We start from the raw sequence: 21,380 nt of genomic DNA, 5'->3' as shown, positions 1-21,380 counted from the left end.
TAAATAGAGTCCTCCCTCCCTACAGATTAAACAGACCAACCCTCCTCTCTCTACAACACATTAAATAGAGTCCTTCCTCCCTACAGATTAAACAGACCAACCCTCTTCTCTCTCTACAACACATTAAATAGAGTCCTCCCTCCCTACAGATTAAACAGACCAACCCTCCTCTCTCTACAACACATTAAATAGAGTCCTCCCTCCCTACAGATTAAACAGACCAACCCTCCTCTCTCTACAACACATTAAATAGAGTCCTCCCTCCCTACAGATTAAACAGACCAACCCTCCTCTCTCTACAACACATTAAATAGAGTCCTCCCTCCCTACAGATTAAACAGACCAACCCTCCTCTCTCTACAACACATTAAATAGAGTCCTCCCTCCCTACAGATTAAACAGACCAACCCTCCTCTCTCTACAACACATTAAATAGAGTCCTCCCTCCCTACAGATTAAACAGACCAACCCTCCTCTCTCTACAACACATTAAATAGAGTCCTCCCTCCCTACAGATTAAACAGACCAACCCTCTTCTCTCTCTACAACACATTAAATAGAGTCCTCCCTCCCTACAGATTAAACAGACCAACCATCTTCTCTCTACAACACATTAAATAGAGTCCTCCCTCCCTACAGATTAAACAGACCAACCCTCCTCTCTCTACAACACATTAAATAGAGTCCTCCCTCCCTACAGATTAAACAGACCAACCCTCCTCTCTCTACAACACATTAAATAGAGTCCTCCCTCCCTACAGATTAAACAGACCAACCCTCCTCTCTCTACAACACATTAAATAGAGTCCTCCCTCCCTACAGATTAAACAGACCAACCCTCCTCTCTCTACAACACATTAAATAGAGTCCTCCCTCCCTACAGATTAAACAGACCAACCCTCCTCTCTCTACAACACATTAAATAGAGTCCTCCCTCCCTACAGATTAAACAGACCAACCCTCCTCTCTCTACAACACATTAAATAGAGTCCTCCCTCCCTACAGATTAAACAGACCAACCCTCCTCTCTCTACAACACATTAAATAGAGTCCTCCCTCCCTACAGATTAAACAGACCAACCCTCCTCTCTCTACAACACATTAAATAGAGTCCTCCCTCCCTACAGATTAAACAGACCAACCCTCCTGTCTCTACAACACATTAAATAGAGTCCTCCCTCCCTACAGATTAAACAGACCAACCCTCCTCTCTCTACAACACATTAAATAGAGTCCTCCCTCCCTACAGATTAAACAGACCAACCCTCCTCTCTCTACAACACATTAAATAGAGTCCTCCCTCCCTACAGATTAAACAGACCAACCCTCCTCTCTCTACAACACATTAAATAGAGTCCTCCCTCCCTACAGATTAAACAGACCAACCCTCCTCTCTCTACAACACATTAAATAGAGTCCTCCCTCCCTACAGATTAAACAGACCAACCCTCTTCTCTCTACAACACATTAAATAGAGTCCTCCCTCCCTACAGATTAAACAGACCAACCCTCTTCTCTCTCTACAACACATTAAATAGAGTCCTCCCTCCCTACAGATTAAACAGACCTACCCTCTTCTCTCTACAACACATTAAATAGAGTCCTCCCTCCCTACAGATTAAACAGACCAACCCTCTTCTCTCTACAACACATTAAATAGAGTCCTCCCTCCCTACAGATTAAACAGACCAACCCTCCTCTCTCTACAACACATTAAATAGAGTCCTCCCTCCCTACAGATTAAACAGACCAACCCTCCTCTCTCTACAACACATTAAATAGAGTCCTCCCTCCCTACAGATTAAACAGACCAACCCTCCTCTCTCTACAACACATTAAATAGAGTCCTCCCTCCCTACAGATTAAACAGACCAACCCTCCTCTCTCTACAACACATTAAATAGAGTCCTCCCTCCCTACAGATTAAACAGACCAACCCTCCTCTCTCTACAACACATTAAATAGAGTCCTTCCTCCCTACAGATTAAACAGACCAACCCTCTTCTCTCTCTACAACACATTAAATAGAGTCCTCCCTCCCTACAGATTAAACAGACCAACCCTCCTCTCTCTACAACACATTAAATAGAGTCCTCCCTCCCTACAGATTAAACAGACCAACCCTCCTCTCTCTACAACACATTAAATAGAGTCCTCCCTCCCTACAGATTAAACAGACCAACCCTCTTCTCTCTCTACAACACATTAAATAGAGTCCTCCCTCCCTACAGATTAAACAGACCAACCCTCCTCTCTCTACAACACATTAAATAGAGTCCTCCCTCCCTACAGATTAAACAGACCAACCCTCCTCTCTCTACAACACATTAAATAGAGTCCTCCCTCCCTACAGATTAAACAGACCAACCCTCCTCTCTCTACAACACATTAAATAGAGTCCTCCCTCCCTACAGATTAAACAGACCAACCCTCTTCTCTCTACAACACATTAAATAGAGTCCTCCCTCCCTACAGATTAAACAGACCAACCCTCCTCTCTCTACAACACATTAAATAGAGTCCTCCCTCCCTACAGATTAAACAGACCAACCCTCTTCTCTCTACAACACATTAAATAGAGTCCTCCCTACAGATTAAACAGACCAACCCTCCTCTCTCTACAACACATTAAATAGAGTCCTCCCTCCCTACAGATTAAACAGACCAACCCTCTTCTCTCTCTACAACACATTAAATAGAGTCCTCCCTCCCTACAGATTAAACAGACCAACCATCTTCTCTCTACAACACATTAAATAGAGTCCTCCCTCCCTACAGATTAAACAGACCAACCCTCCTCTCTCTACAACACATTAAATAGAGTCCTCCCTCCCTACAGATTAAACAGACCAACCCTCCTCTCTCTACAACACATTAAATAGAGTCCTCCCTCCCTACAGATTAAACAGACCAACTCTCCTCTCTCTACAACACATTAAATAGAGTCCTCCCTCCCTACAGATTAAACAGACCAACCCTCCTCTCTCTACAACACATTAAATAGAGTCCTCCCTCCCTACAGATTAAACAGACCAACCCTCCTCTCTCTACAACACATTAAATAGAGTCCTCCCTCCCTACAGATTAAACAGACCAACCCTCCTCTCTCTACAACACATTAAATAGAGTCCTTCCTCCCTACAGATTAAACAGACCAACCCTCTTCTCTCTCTACAACACATTAAATAGAGTCCTCCCTCCCTACAGATTAAACAGACCAACCCTCCTCTCTCTACAACACATTAAATAGAGTCCTCCCTCCCTACAGATTAAACAGACCAACCCTCCTCTCTCTACAACACATTAAATAGAGTCCTCCCTCCCTACAGATTAAACAGACCAACCCTCCTCTCTCTACAACACATTAAATAGAGTCCTCCCTCCCTACAGATTAAACAGACCAACCCTCCTCTCTCTACAACACATTAAATAGAGTCCTCCCTCCCTACAGATTAAACAGACCAACCCTCCTCTCTCTACAACACATTAAATAGAGTCCTCCCTCCCTACAGATTAAACAGACCAACCCTCCTCTCTCTACAACACATTAAATAGAGTCCTCCCTCCCTACAGATTAAACAGACCAACCCTCTTCTCTCTACAACACATTAAATAGAGTCCTCCCTCCCTACAGATTAAACAGACCAACCCTCCTCTCTCTACAACACATTAAATAGAGTCCTCCCTCCCTACAGATTAAACAGACCAACCCTCTTCTCTCTACAACACATTAAATAGAGTCCTCCCTACAGATTAAACAGACCAACCCTCCTCTCTCTACAACACATTAAATAGAGTCCTCCCTCCCTACAGATTAAACAGACCAACCCTCTTCTCTCTCTACAACACATTAAATAGAGTCCTCCCTCCCTACAGATTAAACAGACCAACCCTCCTCTCTCTACAACACATTAAATAGAGTCCTCCCTCCCTACAGATTAAACAGACCAACCCTCCTCTCTCTACAACACATTAAATAGAGTCCTCCCTCCCTACAGATTAAACAGACCAACCCTCCTCTCTCTACAACACATTAAATAGAGTCCTCCCTCCCTACAGATTAAACAGACCAACCCTCCTCTCTCTACAACACATTAAATAGAGTCCTCCCTCCCTACAGATTAAACAGACCAACCCTCCTCTCTCTACAACACATTAAATAGAGTCCTCCCTCCCTACAGATTAAACAGACCAACCCTCCTCTCTCTACAACACATTAAATAGAGTCCTCCCTCCCTACAGATTAAACAGACCAACCCTCCTCTCTCTACAACACATTAAATAGAGTCCTCCCTCCCTACAGATTAAACAGACCAACCCTCCTCTCTCTACAACACATTAAATAGAGTCCTCCCTCCCTACAGATTAAACAGACCAACCCTCCTCTCTCTACAACACATTAAATAGAGTCCTCCCTCCCTACAGATTAAACAGACCAACCCTCCTGTCTCTACAACACATTAAATAGAGTCCTCCCTCCCTACAGATTAAACAGACCAACCCTCCTCTCTCTACAACACATTAAATAGAGTCCTCCCTCCCTACAGATTAAACAGACCAACCCTCCTCTCTCTACAACACATTAAATAGAGTCCTCCCTCCCTACAGATGAAGCTGCATAAAGGGAACTAGTGTGTGTTGATAGTTGCTGTAACTTCCTAAACTGAGTTGGGAGGGTGTGTGTGTTTATGTTCGGAGTGTATTAGTTGAAGGGTGTTTATGTTGGAGTGTTGAAGGGTGTTTATGTTGGAGTGTATTAGTTGAAGGGTGTGTGTTTATGTTGGAGTGTATTAGTTGAAGGGTGTGTGTTTATGTTGGAGTGTATTAGTTGAAGGGTGTGTTTATGTTGGAGTGTATTAGTTGAAGGGTGTGTGTTTATGTTGGAGTGTATTAGTTGAAGGGTGTGTGTTTATGTTGGAGTGTATTAGTTGAAGGGTGTGTGTTTATGTTGGAGTGTATTAGTTGAAGGGTGTTTATGTTGGAGTGTATTAGTTGAAGGGTGTGTGTTCATGTTGGAGTGTATTAGTTGAAGGGTGTGTGTGTTGGAGTGTATTAGTTGAAGGGTGTGTGTGTTGGAGTGTATTAGTTGAAGGGTGTTTATGTTGGAGTGTATTAGTTGAAGGGTGTGTGTGTTGGAGTGTATTAGTTGAAGGGTGTTTATGTTGGAGTGTATTAGTTGAAGGGTGTTTATGTTGGAGTGTATTAGTTGAAGGGTGTGTGTATGTTGGAGTGTATTAGTTGAAGGGTGTGTTTATGTTGGAGTGTATTAGTTGAAGGGTGTTTATGTTGGAGTGTATTAGTTGAAGGGTGTTTATGTTGGAGTGTATTAGTTGAAGGGTGTTTATGTTGGAGTGTATTAGTTGAAGGGTGTGTGTTGGAGTGTATTAGTTGAAGGGTGTGTGTTGGAGTGTATTAGTTGAAGGGTGTTTATGTTGGAGTGTATTAGTTGAAGGGTGTGTGTGTTGGAGTGTATTAGTTGAAGGGTGTGTTTATGTTGGAGTGTATTAGTTGAAGGGTGTGTGTGTTGGAGTGTATTAGTTGAAGGGTGTGTGTTGGAGTGTATTAGTTGAAGGGTGTGTGTTGGAGTGTATTAGTTGAAGGGTGTTTATGTTGGAGTGTATTAGTTGAAGGGTGTGTGTGTTGGAGTGTATTAGTTGAAGGGTGTGTTTATGTTGGAGTGTATTAGTTGAAGGGTGTGTTTACATTGTAATGTTTCTATATACTGTGGGTGTATGTCTGGGCGGTTTGAATGTGTGTGTCTGTGTGTGTGTGTGTGCGTGTGTGTCGGAGTGGGTGTATGTTTCGGTATCTGTGTTTGTGTCGGGGGAGTATGTGTGTAGTTGTCGGAGTGTGTGTGTTGGAGTGTGTGTGTGTTGGAGTGTGATAGTTTAATGAAGCTGTGAGGTCTGGCTTCACCATCTGCTCGAGGTTGTGTGTGTGTGTGTGTGCGTGCGTGCGTGCGTGCGTGCGTGCGTGCGTGCGTGCGTGCGTGCGTGTCCATGAACTGTTTGTGTATTTTGATCAGGCAGGGCTGTCTGGAGACATGTGCTGCTCTTCAGGGGTCCTGACAGTTAGGACACCAGTTTAATGTGCTGATCACTGCTATATCCCTCCTCTTTCTCTCTCTCTCATCTCCTTATTACTTCACCTCTCATCCCGTTTCTCAAGCGTTCTCCTTTTCAGTCACTTGCTCAATTCCTACTGTCCTTCTCCTCCCTCCTCCTCTCTCTCTACCTCAGTATCTCCTCTCACTCTTCCTCAGTATCTCCTCTCTCTCTCACTCTTCCTCAGTATCTCCCTCTCTCTCTCTCACTCTTCCTCAGTATCTCCCCTTCCTCTCTCTCTCACTCTACCTCAGTATCTCCCCTTCCTCTCTCTCTCACTCTTCCTCAGTATCTCCCCTTTCTCTCACTCTACCTCAGTATCTCCTCTTTTATATTCTTGGTCTCTTTCTCTCTCTTTCACTCTCCATGTATCTGTCTCCTTCCATTCCCCCCTCTTCTTCCTCCCCTCTCCCACCCCCTTCTCCTCCTCTCTCTCCCCCCTCCTCTCTCTCTCTCCATCCCCTCCTCCTCCTCTCTCTCTCTCCATCCCCTCCTCTTCCTCCCCTCTCTCTCCATCCCCTCCTCTTCCTCCCCTCTCTCTCCATCCCCTCCTCCTCTCCCTCCATCCCCTCCTCCTCCGCTCTCTCTCCATCCCCTCCATCCCCTCCTCCTCCTCCTCTCCCTCCATCCCCTCCTCCTCCTCCTCTCCCTCCATCCCCTCCTCCTCCTCTCTCTCCCTCCATCCCCTCCTCCTCCTCTCTCTCCCTCCATCCCCTCCTCCTCCTCTCTCTCCCTCCATCCCCTCCTCCTCCTCTCTCTCCCTCCATCCCCTCCATCCTCTCCTCCTCCTCTCTCTCCCTCCATCCCCTCCTCCTCCTCTCTCTCCCTCCTCCCTCTCCCTCCATCCCCTCCTCCTCCTCCTCTCCCCCTCCATCCCCTCCTCCTCCTCCTCTCCCTCCATCCCCTCCTCCTCCGCTCTCTCTCCATCCCCTCCATCCCCTCCTCCTCTCCCTCCCTCCATCCCCTCCCCTCCTCCTCCTCCTCTCCCTCCATCCCCTCCTCCTCCTCCTCTCCCTCCATCCCCTCCTCCTCCTCTCTCTCCCTCCATCCCCTCCTCCTCCTCTCTCTCCCTCCATCCCCTCCTCCTCCTCTCTCTCCCTCCATCCCCTCCATCCTCTCCTCCTCCTCTATCTCCCTCCATCCCCTCCTCCTCCTCTCTCTCCCTCCATCCCCTCCTCCTCCTCTCTCTCCCTCCATCCCCTCCTCTCTTTCTCTCCTCCTCCTCCTCTCTCTCCTATTGAAGTGTGTGGCAGATGTTATATCTCCAGACAAGGTGTGTTTCTCCTCCACTATGAGAGGCTTGTTGTGTGAGGTACAGAGTGTAATGTGGTGTGTGTGTGTGAGGTACAAAGTGTAATGCAGTGTGTGTGTGTGTGTGTGTGTGTGTGTGTGTGTGTGTGTGTGTGTGTGTGTGTGTGTGTGTGTGTGTGTGTGTGTGTGTGTGTGTGTGTGTGTGTGTGTGTGTGTGTGTGTGTGTGTGAGGTACAGAGTGTAATGCGGTGTGTGGTGCCGCGTGCGGCCTCAGTGTGTGTGTGACAGCAGAACAAAGCCCATAATATTACTGCAGTGTGGTCACCATGGGGACAGGACAGGTGACTTCACCTTGGCTGCAGAGCATACACAGAGGTGTACACCACACACACACACACTGTTCCTCTCATATGCAGCCAGCCGCACAATCGTCTTCTCTCTCACACACACACACATGCTCTCTCCATCACACACACACACACACACACACACACACACACACACACACACACACACACACACACACACACACACACACACACACACATATAATGTAATCACCTGTGCTCTCCTTACCTCCTAACTCAATAAACCTGACAGCCTCTGCTTCCTACAAAAACACATCCTACCCACCGGAACGACAGATAACCCTCCTCTCTCCTCTCTCTCCTCCCTCCTCTCTCCTCTCTCCTCCTTCTCTCTCCTCCCTCCTCTCTCCTCCCTCCTCCCTCCTCTCTCCCCCCTCCTCCCTCCTCCCTCCTCTCTCCTCCTCTCTCCTCCCTCTTCTCTCCTCTCTCCTCCCTCCTCTCTCCTCCCTCTTCTCTCCTCTCTCCTCCCTCCTCTCTCCTCCCTCCTCTCTCCTCCCTCTTCTCCCTCCTCCCTCCTCCCTCTTCTCTCCTCCTCTTCTCTCCTCCCTCCTCCCTCTCCTCTCTCCCTCCTCTCATAAGTCATATAATCTATGATCTCCCTCTCTGCAGGCGTATTCATCTGTATTGGTCTTTCTGTAGTCTCCTTCAGAGTGTAAATGCTGTTGTAATATTCATGGTAGCCAGCCTGACTGTATGAGAGTACAGTACATTAATACATGGTCTATCTACTGGCCTGTCTGTAGTCTCCACAGATACTACTGGCCTGTCTGTAGTCTCCACAGATACTACTGGCCTGTCTGTAGTCTCCACAGATACTACTGACCTGTCTGTAGTCTCCACAGATACTACTGGCCTGTCTGTAGTCTCCACAGATACTACTGACCTGTCTGTAGTCTCCACAGATACTACTGGCCTGTCTGTAGTCTCCACAGATACTACTGGCCTGTCTGTAGTCTCCACAGATACTACTGACCTGTCTGTAGTCTCCACAGATACTACTGGCCTGTCTGTAGTCTCCACAGATACTACTGGCCTGTCTGTAGTCTCCACAGATACTACTGACCTGTCTGTAGTCTCCACAGATACTACTGACCTGTCTGTAGTCTCCACAGATACTACTGACCTGTCTGTAGTCTCCACAGATACTACTGGCCTGTCTGTAGTCTCCACAGATACTACTGGCCCAATTCTACTGTCTGTAGTCTCCACAGATACTACTGGCCTGTATGTAGTCTCCACAGATACTACTGACCCAATTCTACTGTCTGTAGTCTCCACAGATACTACTGGCCTGTCTGTAGTCTCCACAGATACTACTGGCCTGTATGTAGTCTCCACAGATACTACTGACCCAATTCTACTGTCTGTAGTCTCCACAGATACTACTGGCCTGTCTGTAGTCTCCACAGATACTACTGGCCTGTCTGTAGTCTCCACAGATACTACTGGCCTGTCTGTAGTCTCCACAGATACTACTGGCCTGTCTGTAGTCTCCACAGATACTACTGACCCAATTCTACTGTCTGTAGTCTCCACAGATACTACTGGCCTGTCTGTAGTCTCCACAGATACTACTGGCCTGTATGTAGTCTCCACAGATACTACTGACCCAATTCTACTGTCTGTAGTCTCCACAGATACTACTGGCCTGTCTGTAGTCTCCACAGATACTACTGGCCTGTCTGTAGTCTCCACAGATACTACTGGCCTGTCTGTAGTCTCCACAGATACTACTGGCCTGTCTGTAGTCTCCACAGATACTACTGGCCTGTCTGTAGTCTCCACAGATACTACTGACCTGTCTGTAGTCTCCACAGATACTACTGGCCTGTCTGTAGTCTCCACAGATAATACTGGCCTGTCTGTAGTCTCCACAGATAATACTGGCCTGTCTGTAGTCTCCACAGATACTACTGACCCAATTCTACTGTCTGTAGTCTCCACAGATACTACTGGCCTGTCTGTAGTCTCCACAGATACTACTGGCCTGTCTGTAGTCTCCACAGATACTACTGGCCTGTCTGTAGTATCCACAAATACTACTGGCCTGTCTGTAGTCTCCACAGATACTACTGGCCTGTCTGTAGTCTCCACAAATACTACTGGCCTGCCTGTAGTCTCCACAAATACTACTGACCTGTCTGTAGTCTCCACAGATACTACTGGCCTGTCTGTAGTCTCCACAGATACTACTGGCCTGTCTGTAGTCTCCACAGATACTACTGGCCTGTCTGTAGTCTCCACAAATACTACTGACCTGTCTGTAGTCTCCACAGATACTACTGGCCTGTCTGTAGTCTCCACAGATACTACTGGCCTGTCTGTAGTCTCCACAGATACTACTGGCCTGTCTGTAGTCTCCACAGATACTACTGGCCTGTCTGTAGTCTCCACAGATACTACTGACCTGTCTGTAGTCTCCACATATACTCCTGGCCTGTCTGTAGTCTCCACAAATACTACTGACCCAATTCTACTGTCTGTGAGAGAGAGAAGGAACACTTTTTATCCAGGGAGAGAAACGCGGAGAGAGAGAGAGAAACGCGGAGAGAGAGAGAGAAACGCGGAGAGAGAGAGAAACGCGGAGAGAGAGATAGAGAGAAACGCGGAGAGAGAGAGAGAGAGAGAAACGCGGCGAGAGAGAGAGAGAAACGCGGAGGGAGAGAGAGAGGGAGAGACGCAGACACAGAGAGAGCGACGGAGACACAGACAGAGGCAGTGAGACATAGGGTAAAGAGGGACAGAGTGAAAGAGACGGTGTGTGCGTGGTTCCCGCGGGACTGCCCGGTGTTGTCGGGGGTGACCAGGCGCAGCGGCCATTGCATCTCCTACGAGCACCATCTGCTCCTTGCCACGGATACAGTTGCCAGGCTACCTGTTTTTCTGTCCTTCTTTGCTTCCCTTCTTTTCTCTCCCTTCTTTACCTCTCTTCTTCTCTCTCTCTCCCTTTGCCCTCTCATCCCCTCTGTCTCTCTCTGTCTGCCACCTTTCTTCCCTTCTGTTTCCTCCATCACCCTCTCCCATCAGGTTGTTAGGACACAACCAGTCAGAGGAGAGAGGGAGATGAACACAGAGAGAGAGAATAGGTATAATGCAGGTGAAGATTGGTTAGGAAAAGATGGATGAGAAAGATGGAGAAGAACAGAGGAAGAGGAAGGAACACAGAGAGAGAGAGAGAGAGAGGAGAACAGAGAACAGAGGAAGAGGAAGGAACACACAGAGAGAGAGAGGGGAGAACAGAGGAAGAGGAAGGAACACAGAGAGAGAGAGAGGAGAACAGAGGAAGGGGAAGGAACACAGAGAGAGAGAGAGAGAGAGAGAGAGAGAGAGAGAGAGAGAGAGAGAGAGAGAGAGGAGTTGTTGAGAAGAGGAGACAGAGGAAGGAACACAGAGAGAGAGAGTGGAAGAGAAGAATTATGGAGAGAGGAGAGGGAGAAGATATCGTAGATCAGAGTCGTCATGATTGAGCCATCTGCTGAGAGAGGAGACCAATGAGCCTGTTACGCACGCACGCACACACACACACACACACACACACACACACACACACACACACACACACACAGAACACCAGTGACCCCCGCAGGCCAGACCCTGCTGCTGCACCCTGCCACTCACTCCACTCAGGCATGGCTTTATTGGCCTGACTGACATCGTGATGAGACTGTTCGGAGTATCGACCAGTCTGGTCTGGGAGGAGTCTGTCCACGCTTCTCTCTCTCTCTTTTATCACGCCATCCCTCTGTCTTTCTCTCTCTCTCTTATCACGCCATCCCTCTGTCTTTCTCTCCCTCTTTTATCACGCCATCCCTCACTCTCCTTTCATCGCTCTCTCTCTCTCTCTCTCTCTCTCTCTCTCTCTCTCTCTCTCTCTCTCTCTCTCTGTCTCTCTCTCTCTCTCTCAATTCAATTCAAGGGGCTTTATTGGCATGGGAAACATATGTTAACATTGCCAAAGCAAGTGAGGTAGATAATATACAAAAGTGAAATAAACAATACAAATTAACAGTAAACATTACACATACAGAAGTTCCAAAAGAATAAAGACATTACAAATGTCATATTATATATATACAGTGTTGTAACGACGTGCAAATGGTTAAAGTACAAAAGGGAAAATAAATAAGCATAAATATGGGTTGTATTTACAATGGTGTTTGTTCTTCACTGGTTGCCCTTTTCTTGTGGCAACAGGTCACAAATCTTACTGCTGTGATGGCACACTGTGGAATTTCACCCAGTAGATATGGGAGTTTATCTAAATTGGGTTTGTTTTCGAATTCTTTCTGGGTATGTGTAATCTGAGGGAAATATGTGTCTCTAATATGGTCATACATTGGGCAGGAGGTTAGGAAGTGCAGCTCAGTTTCCACCTCATTTTGTGGGCAGTGTGCACATAGCCTGTCTTCTCTTGAGAGCCAGGTCTGCCTACGGCGGCCTTTCTCAATAGCAACGCTATGCTCACTGAGTGTGTACATAGTCAAAGATTTCCTTATTTTTGGGTCAGTCACAGTGATCAGGTATTCTGCCACTGTGAACTCTCTGTTTAGGGCCAAATAGCATTCTAGTTTGCTCTGTTTTTTTGTTAATTCTTTCCAATGTGTCAAGTAATTATCTTTTAGTTTTCTCATGTTTTGGTTGGGTCTAATTGTGCTGCTGTCCTGGGGCTCTGTGGGGTGTGTTTGTGTTTGTGAACAGAGCCCCAGGACCAGCTTGCTTAGGGGACTCTTCTCCAGGTTCATCTCTCTGTAGGTGATGGCTTTGTTATGGAAGGTTTGGGAATCGCTTCCTTTTAGGTGGTTGTAGAATTGAAAGTCTCTTTTCTGGATTTTGATAATTAGCGGGTATCGGCCTAATTCTGCTCTGCATGCATTATTTGGTGTTCTACGTTGTACACAGAGGACATTTTTGCAGAATTCTGCATGCAGAGTCTCACTTTGGTGTTTGTCCCATTTTGTGAAATCTTGGTTGGTGAGCGGACCCCAGACCTCACAACCATAAAGGGTAATGGTTTCTATAACTGATTCATGTATTTTTAGCCAGATCCTAATCGTTATGTCGAATTATATGTTCCTTTTGATGGCCTAGAAGGCCCTTCTTGCCTTGTCTCTCAGATCATTCACAGCTTTGTGGAAGTTACCTGTGGCGCTGATATTTAGGCCAAGGTATGTATCGTTTTTTGTGTGCTGTAGGGCAACGGTGTCTAGATGGAATATGTATTTGTGGTCCTGACGACTGGACCTTTTTTGGAACACCATTATTTTGGTCTTACTGAGATTTACTGTCAGGGCCCAGGTCTGGCAGAATCTGTGCAGAAGATCTAGGTGCTGCTGTAGGCCCTCCTTGGTTGGGGACAGAAGCACCAGATCATCAGCAAACAGTAGACATTTGACTTCAGATTCTAGTAGGGTGAGGTCGGGTGCTGCAGACTGTTCTAGTGCCCTCGCCAATTCGTTGATACAGTGAGGGAAAAAAGTATTTGATCCCCTGCTGATTTTGTACGTTTGCCCACTGACAAAGAAATTATCAGTCTATAATTTTAATGGTAGGTTTATTTGAACAGTGAGAGACAGAATAACAACAAAAATATCCAGAAAAATGCATGTCAAAAATGTTATAAATTGATTTGCATTTTAATGAGGGAAATAAGTATTTGACCCCCTCTCAATCAAAAAGATTTCTGGCTCCCAGGTGTCTTTCATACAGGTAACGAACGGAGATTAGGAGCACACTCTTAAAGGGAGTGCTCCTAATCTCAGTTTCTTACCTGTATAAAAGATACCTGTCCACAGAAGCAATCAATCAGTCAGATTCCAAACTCTCCACCATGGCCAAGACCAAAGAGCTCTCCAAGGATGTCAGGGACAAAATTGTAGACCTACACAAGGCTGGAATGGGCTACAAGACCATCGCCAAGCAGCTTGGTGAGAAGGTGACAACAGTTTCTGTGATTATTCGCAAATGGAAGAAACACAAAAGACCTGTCAATCTCCCTCAGCCTCTGTGGGCTCCATGCAAGATCTCACCTCGTGAAGTTGCAATGATCATGAGAACGGTGAGGAATCAGCCCAGAACTACACAGGAGGATCTTGTCAATGATCTCAAGGCAGCTGGGACCATAGTCATCAAGAAAACAATTGGTAACACACTATGCCGTGAAGGACTGAAATCCTGCAGCGCCCGCAAGGTCCCCCTGCTCAAGAAAGCACATATACATGCCCGTCTGAAGTTTGCCAATGAACATCTGAATGATTCAGAGGACAACTGGGTGAACGTGTTGTGGTCAGATGAGACCAAAATGGAGTTCTTTGGCATCAACCCAACTTGCCGTGTTTGGAGGAGGAGGAATGCTGCCTATGACCCCAAGAAACCATCCCCACCGTCAAACATGGAGGTGGAAACATTATTCTTTGGGGGTGTTTTTCTGCTAAAGGGACAGGACAACTTCACCGCATCAAAGGGACGATGGACGGGGCCATGTACCGTCAAATCTTGGGTGAAAACCTCCTTCCCTCAGCCAGGGTATTGAAAATGGGTCGTGTATGGTTATTCCAGCATGACAATGACCCAAAACACACGGTCAAGGCAACAAAGGAGTGGCTCAAGAAGAAGCACATTAAGGTCCTGGAGTGGCCTAGCCAGTATCCAGACCTTAATCCCATAGAAAATCTGTGGAGGGAGCTGAAGGTTCGAGTTGCCAAACGTCAGCCTCAAAACCTTAATGACTTGAAGAAGATCTGCAAAGAGGAGTGGGACAAAATCCCTCCTGAGATGTGTGCAAACCTGGTGGCCAACTACAAGAAACGTCTGACCTCTGTGATTGCCAACAAGGGTTTTGCCACCAAGTACTAAGTCATGTTTTGCAGAGGGGTCAAATACTTATTTCCCTCATTAAAATGCAAATCAATTCATAACATTTTTGACATGCGTTTTTCTGGATTTTTTTGTTGATATTCTGTCTCTCCCTGTTCAAATAAACCTACCATTAAAATTATAAACTGATCATTTCTTTGTCAGTGGGCAAACGTACAAAATCAGCAGGGGATCAAATACTTTTTTCCCTCACTGTATATATGTTGAAGAGGATGGGGCTTAAGCTGCATCCCTGTCTCACCCCACGACCCTGTGGGAAGAAATGTGTGTGTTCTTTGCCCATTTTAACCGCACACTTGTTGTTTGTGTACAAGGATTTATAATGTCGTATGTTTTTTCCCTCAACACCACTTTCCATCAATTTGTATAGCAGACCCTCATGCCAAATTGAGTCGAAGGCTTTTTTTGAAATCAACAAAGCATGAGAAGACTTTGCCTTTGTTTTGGTTTGTTTATTTGTCAATTATGGTGTGCAGGGTGAATACGTGGTCTGTTGTACGGTAATTTGGTAAAAAGCCAATTTGACATTTGCTCAGTACATTGTTTTCACTGAGGAAATGTACGAGTCTGCTGTTAATGATAATACAGAGGATTTTCCCAAGGTTGCTGTTGACGCATATCCCAAGGTAGTTATTGGGGTCAAATTTGTCTCCACTTTTGTGGATTGGGGTGATCAGTCCTTGGTTCCAAATATTGGGGAAGATGCCAGAGCTGAGGATGATGTTAAAGAGTTTATGTTAAGTTTACACCTTCACTATTACAGTAGAACGTTTTACCCAGGAAATTGTCTAAAAGGGATTGGATTTGTTGTTGCCTAATTGTTTTTTGGTAGGTTTCCAAACTGCATTCCTTCCATCTATAGCATTTCTTAATGTTACTCAGTTCCTTTGGCTTTGATGCCTCATGATTGAGTATTGCTCTGTTCAAGTAGACTGTGATTTTGCTGTGGTCTGATAGGGGTGTCAGTGGGCTGACTGTGAACGCTCTGAGAGACTCTGGGTTGAGGTCAGTAATAAAGTAGTCTACAGTACTACTGCCAAGAGATGAGCTATAGGTGAACCTACCATAGGAGTCCCCTCGAAGCCTACCATTGACTATGTACATACCTAGCGTGCGACAGAGCTGCGGGAGTTGTGACCCGTTTTTATTCGTTATGTTGCCATAGTTGTGCCTAGCGGGGCATATGGGGGAGGGAATGCTGTCACCTCCAGGCAGGTGTTTGTCCCCCTCTGTCCTGAGGGTGTCAGGTTATTGTCCGGTTCTGTCTGTCTGTCTGTCTGTCTGTCTGTCTGTCTGTCTCTCTCTCTCTCTCTCTCTCTCTCTCTCTCTCTCTCTGTCTCTGTCTCTGTCTCTGTCTCTGTCTGTCTGTCTGTCTGTCTGTCTGTCCTCTAACTGACACGTTGGACAATTGTAGCTCTCTGTCCTCTAACTGACACGTTGGACAATATGTAGCCAACCTTCCCTAAAACAACAGTGAACAAAATAAAACACCATTCATTCATTCTAGTCCGTTGTCGACACCAAGCAGTGGTAAATGATGGGTGTTGTTATCCCAAACAATGTACTGAATGAACCTTTAATAGATTCCTGAGCGGGCTCGTCTAATTGGTCGGTTGGGGCTGTAATGGTGTTCTAGAGTGCTGTTTCATCCTTTTACAGATTAGCATGCGGCTAAGTGGAGGAAGTTGCTCTTTATATGCTAATGAGGGTGTAATGTATGCACAGCGGACTACCCATACTGCACTGGGAGGGGATGAGAGGACTCAGGATGGGCTAGGACTACCCATACTGCACTGGGAGGGGATGAGAGGACTCAGGGTGGGCTAGGACTACCCATACTGCACTGGGAGGGGATGAGAGGACTCAGGGTGGGCTAGGACTACCCATACTGCACTGGGAGGGGATGAGAGGACTCAGGGTGGGCTAGGACTACCCATACTGCACTGGGAGGGGATGAGAGTGAGGGGTTAGCTAGGAAGAATCTTTAAAACTGCGGTGTTTAGTCTGAATGAAAATACACTACAAGTATGTGGACACCTGCTCGTTGAACATCACAGTCCAAAATACTGGCCATTAATATGGAGTTGGTCCCCCTTTGCTGCTATAACAGCCTCCACTCTTCTGGGAAGGCTTCCCACTAGATGTTGGAACATTGCTGCTATAACAGCCTCCACTCTTCTGGGAAGGCTTCCCACTAGATGTTGGAACATTGCTGCTATAACAGCCTCCACTCTTCTGGGAAGGCTTTCCACTAGATGTTGGAACATTGCTGCAGGGACTTGCTTCCATTCAGCCACAAGAGCATTAGTGAGGTCGGGTACTGATGTTGGGCAATTAGTCCTGGCTCGCAGTTGGCGTTCCAATTCATCCCAAAGGTGTTCGATGGGGTTGAGGTCAGGGCTCTGTGCAGGCCAGTCAAGTTCTTCCACACCGATCTCGACAAACCATTTCTGTATGGATCTCGCTTTGTGCACGGGGGCATTATCATGCTGAAACTGGAAAGGGCCTTTCCCAAACTGTTGCCACAAAGTTGGAAGAACAGATTCCTCTAGAATGTTATTGTATGCCGTAGCGTTAAGATTTCCCTTCACTGGAACTAAGGGGACTAGCCCAAACCATGAAAAACGGACCATTATTCCTCCTCCACCAAACTTTACAGTTGACACTATGGATTGGGGCAGGTAGTGTTCTCCTGGCATCCGCCAAACCCATATTCATCCATCAGACTCCCAGATACATGTTTCCACAGCTCCAGAGTCCAATGGCGGTGAGCTTTACACCCCTCCAGCTGACGCTTGGCCTTGTGCACGGTGGTCTGGCTGCTCGGCCGTGGAAACCCATTTTGTGAAGCTCCCGACAAAACAGTTATTGTGCTGAAGTTGCTTCCAGAGGCAGTTTGTAACTTTGTAGTGAGTGTTGAAATCGAGGACAGACGATTCTTACTTGCTTCAGCACTCGGCGGTCCCGTTCTGTGAGCTGTGTGGTCTTCCACTTCACGGTTGAGCTGGTGTTGCTCCTAGACGTTTCCACTTCCCAATAACAGCACTTACAGTTGACCGGGGCAGCTCCAGCAGGGCAGAAATTTGACGAACTGACTTGTTGGAAAGGTGGCATCCTATGACGGTGCCACGTTGAAAGTCACTGAGCTCATCAGTAAGGCCATTCTACTACCAATGTTTGTCTATGGAGATTGCATGGCTGTGTGCTCAATTTTATACACCTGTCAGCAACTGGTGTGGCTGAAATAGCCGAATCCGCTAATTTGAAGGGGTGTCCACACACTGCTGTATATATAGTGTATCCTGCTGTGTCTGTTTACACGGGGTTCCTGAGATAATCCTTTACACAGGGTTCCTGGGATAATCCTTTACACAGGGTTCCTGAGATAATCCTTTACACAGGGTTCCTGAGATAATCCTTTACACAGGGTTCCTGAGATAATCCTTTACACAGGGTTCCTGTGATAATCCTTTACACAGGGTTCCTGTGATAATCCTTTACACAGGGTTCCTGTGATAATCCTTTACACGGGGTTCCTGTGATAATCCTTTAAACAGGGTTCCTGTGATAATCCTTTAAACAGGGTTCCTGTGATAATCCTTTACACGGGGTTCCTGTGATAATCCTTTAAACAGGGTTCCTGTGATAATCCTTTACACGGGGTTCCTGGGATAATCCTTTACACTGGGTTCCTGAGATAATTATCCTGGGATAATCCTTTACACGGGGTTCCTGGGATAATCCTTTACACGGGGTTCCTGGGATAATCCTTTACACGGGGTTCCTGGGATAATCCTTTACACTGGGTTCCTGAGATAATTATCCTGGGATAATCCTTTACACTGGGTTCCTGGGATAATCCTTTACACAGGGTTCCTGGGATAATTATCCTGGGATAATCCTTTACACAGGGTTCCTGAGATAATTATCCTGGGATAATCCTTTACACAGGGTTCCTGAGGTAATCCTTTACACAGGGTTCCTGGGATAATCCTTTACACAGGGTTCCTGAGATAATCCTTTACACAGGGTTCCTGGGATAATCCTTTACACAGGGTTCCTGAGATAATCCTTTACACAGGGTTCCTGGGATAATCCTTTACACAGGGTTCCTGAGATAATCCTTTACACAGGGTTCCTGGGATAATCCTTAACACAGGGTTCCTGGGATAATTAATTGTATTGTATTGTAGGTTTTAAGGTCGCTGGTTACTTCTGTCTTCAGTTGAGTTCTCAGTGAAAAGCGCCACACAAGCGTTTACTCGTTTGATTGGTTGATTGGTCAGCTGATTGATTGATCATCCCACCAATAAAAACTCACTGATCTCCCTCCCCCTCTCTCTCTCTTTAGGAACAAGGTGTTGTGGGAATGTCGCGGCAGCCCGGTGCCGTCCCTCCCTCTCACCCTACCGGGGGTGTGGCCTCGGGCGCGGGGCCCAATCAGGGCGCAGGGGCCCCTCCCGGTTACCTGGGCAACCAGCAGCAGGCGGCCATGATGAAACAGATGATGGTGATGGAGCAGGAGAAGAGAGTTCAGCTCCACATGATGGAACAACAGAAACAACAGCTACTGAGAGAACAGAGACAGCAGCAACAACAGCTATTACTGGCTGAACAGGTGAGAGGAGGGAGGGAGGAGGGACAGAACAGAGAGGAGGGAGGGAGGGAGGGACAGAACAGAGAGGAGGGAGGAGGAACAGAACAGAGAGGAGGGAGGGAGGAGAGAGGGAGGGAACAGAGAGGAGGGAGGGAGGAGACAGAACAGAGAGGAGGGAGGGAGGAGGGAGGGTAAGGGACAGAACAGAGAGGAGGGAGGGGAAGGGAGGGAGGAGGGAGGGGAAGGGACAGAACAGAGAGGAGGAGCAGGTGGATGTGGGGACATGATTACAGTCTCTCTCTCCCCCGTTTGTCAGTGTTGCAAATTAAACACCAAAGTGTCTGCTCTTCATCTGCCATTTACACACACCGTCACACACACACAGTCACACACACACCGTCACACACACACAGTCACACACACACCGTCACACACACACAGTCACACACACACCGTCACACACACACAGTCACACACACACCGTCACACACACACAGTCACACACACACCGTCACACACACACCGTCACACACACACACATTTATAATCAGCTCTCGCGTTTACTAACATCCCCCCTCTACACTAACCCCCTCCTGATGCTTTAGGATTCCTTTGATGTCCTCAGATAGTGTGTGTGTGTGTGTGTGTGTGTGTGTGTGTGTGTGTGTGTGTGTGTGTGTGTGTACACAACACCTGCTGTGATAATTTAGTCTTCTACTTTGATTTTTCTCTCTGTGGTTAACCTGGTGTTGAACTGTTCTCCCTCGGTCAACACACACACACACACACACACACACACACACACACACACACACACACACACACACACACACACACACACACACACACACACACACACACACACACACACAGCAAGCAGATTGTAATTGGCACAACACAACAAACATACTGCAGTCCAGGAACGTTACTGTCTCCTGATGTTCTCACCTGCTGTGTTCTAAATGAACATACTGCATTATATTACATATTAACACTACAGACTATAGATATATACTGATTATTAACCCTACAGACTATAGATATATACTGATTATTAACCCTACAGACTATAGATATATACTGATTATTAACCCTACAGACTATAGATATATACTGATTATTAACACTACAGACTATAGATACATACTGATTATTAACCCTACAGACTATAGATATATACTGATTATTAACCCTACAGACTATAGATATATACTGATTATTAACCTACAGACTATAGATATATATATATACTGATTATTAACCCTACAGACTATAGTTATAGATATATATACTGATTATTAACCCTACAGACTATATATATATACTGATTACTAACCTGACAGACTATATATATATACTGATTACTAACCCTACAGACTATAGATATATATACTGATTATTAACCCTACAGACTATAGATATATATATATACTGATTATTAACCCTACAGACTATATATATATACTGATTACTAACCCTACAGACTATATATATATATATATACTGATTATTAACCCTACAGACTATATATATATATACTGATTATTAACCCTACAGACTATAGATATATATACTGATTATTAACCCTACAGACTAGATATATACTGATTACTAACCCTACAGACTATAGATATATATATATACTGATTATTAACCCTACAGACTATATATATATATATATATACTGATTATTAACCCTACAGACTATATATATATATACTGATTATTAACCCTACAGACTATAGATATATACTGATTATTAACCCTACAGACTATATATATATATACTGATTATTAACCCTACAGACTATAGATATATATACTGATTATTAACCCTACAGACTAGATATATACTGATTACTAACCCTACAGACTATAGATATATATATATACTGATTACTAACCCTACAGACTATAGATATATATATATACTGATTATTAACCCTACAGACTAGATATATATATATATATACTGATTATTAACCCTACAGACTATAGATATATATATATATATATACTGATTATTAACCCTACAGACTATATATATATATATATACTGATTATTAACCCTACAGACTATATATATATACTGATTATTAACCCTACAGACTATAGATATATATATATATATACTGATTATTAACCCTACAGACTATAGATATATATACTGATTATTAACCCTACAGA

General features: G+C 45.6%; 1 protein-coding gene across 1 annotated transcript in view; it reads left to right on the top strand.

Annotated features, from left to right (window-relative positions):
• Positions 1-21,380, top strand: part of maml3 (mastermind-like transcriptional coactivator 3) — a 261,744-nt gene that overhangs the window by 220,305 nt on the left and 20,059 nt on the right. Inside the window, exon 4 of the mRNA XM_071408226.1 lies at positions 18,948-19,214. Coding sequence (XP_071264327.1) covers positions 18,948-19,214 — 267 coding nt within the window. The remainder of the gene's footprint in view (positions 1-18,947; positions 19,215-21,380) is intronic.

Source organism: Salvelinus alpinus, chromosome 6 (assembly GCF_045679555.1).
Source record: "Salvelinus alpinus chromosome 6, SLU_Salpinus.1, whole genome shotgun sequence".
Classification (NCBI taxonomy): Eukaryota; Metazoa; Chordata; class Actinopteri; order Salmoniformes; family Salmonidae; genus Salvelinus; species Salvelinus alpinus.
Note: the sequence above shows the minus strand (reverse complement) of the source record. Positions and strands in the feature narration are given on the sequence as shown.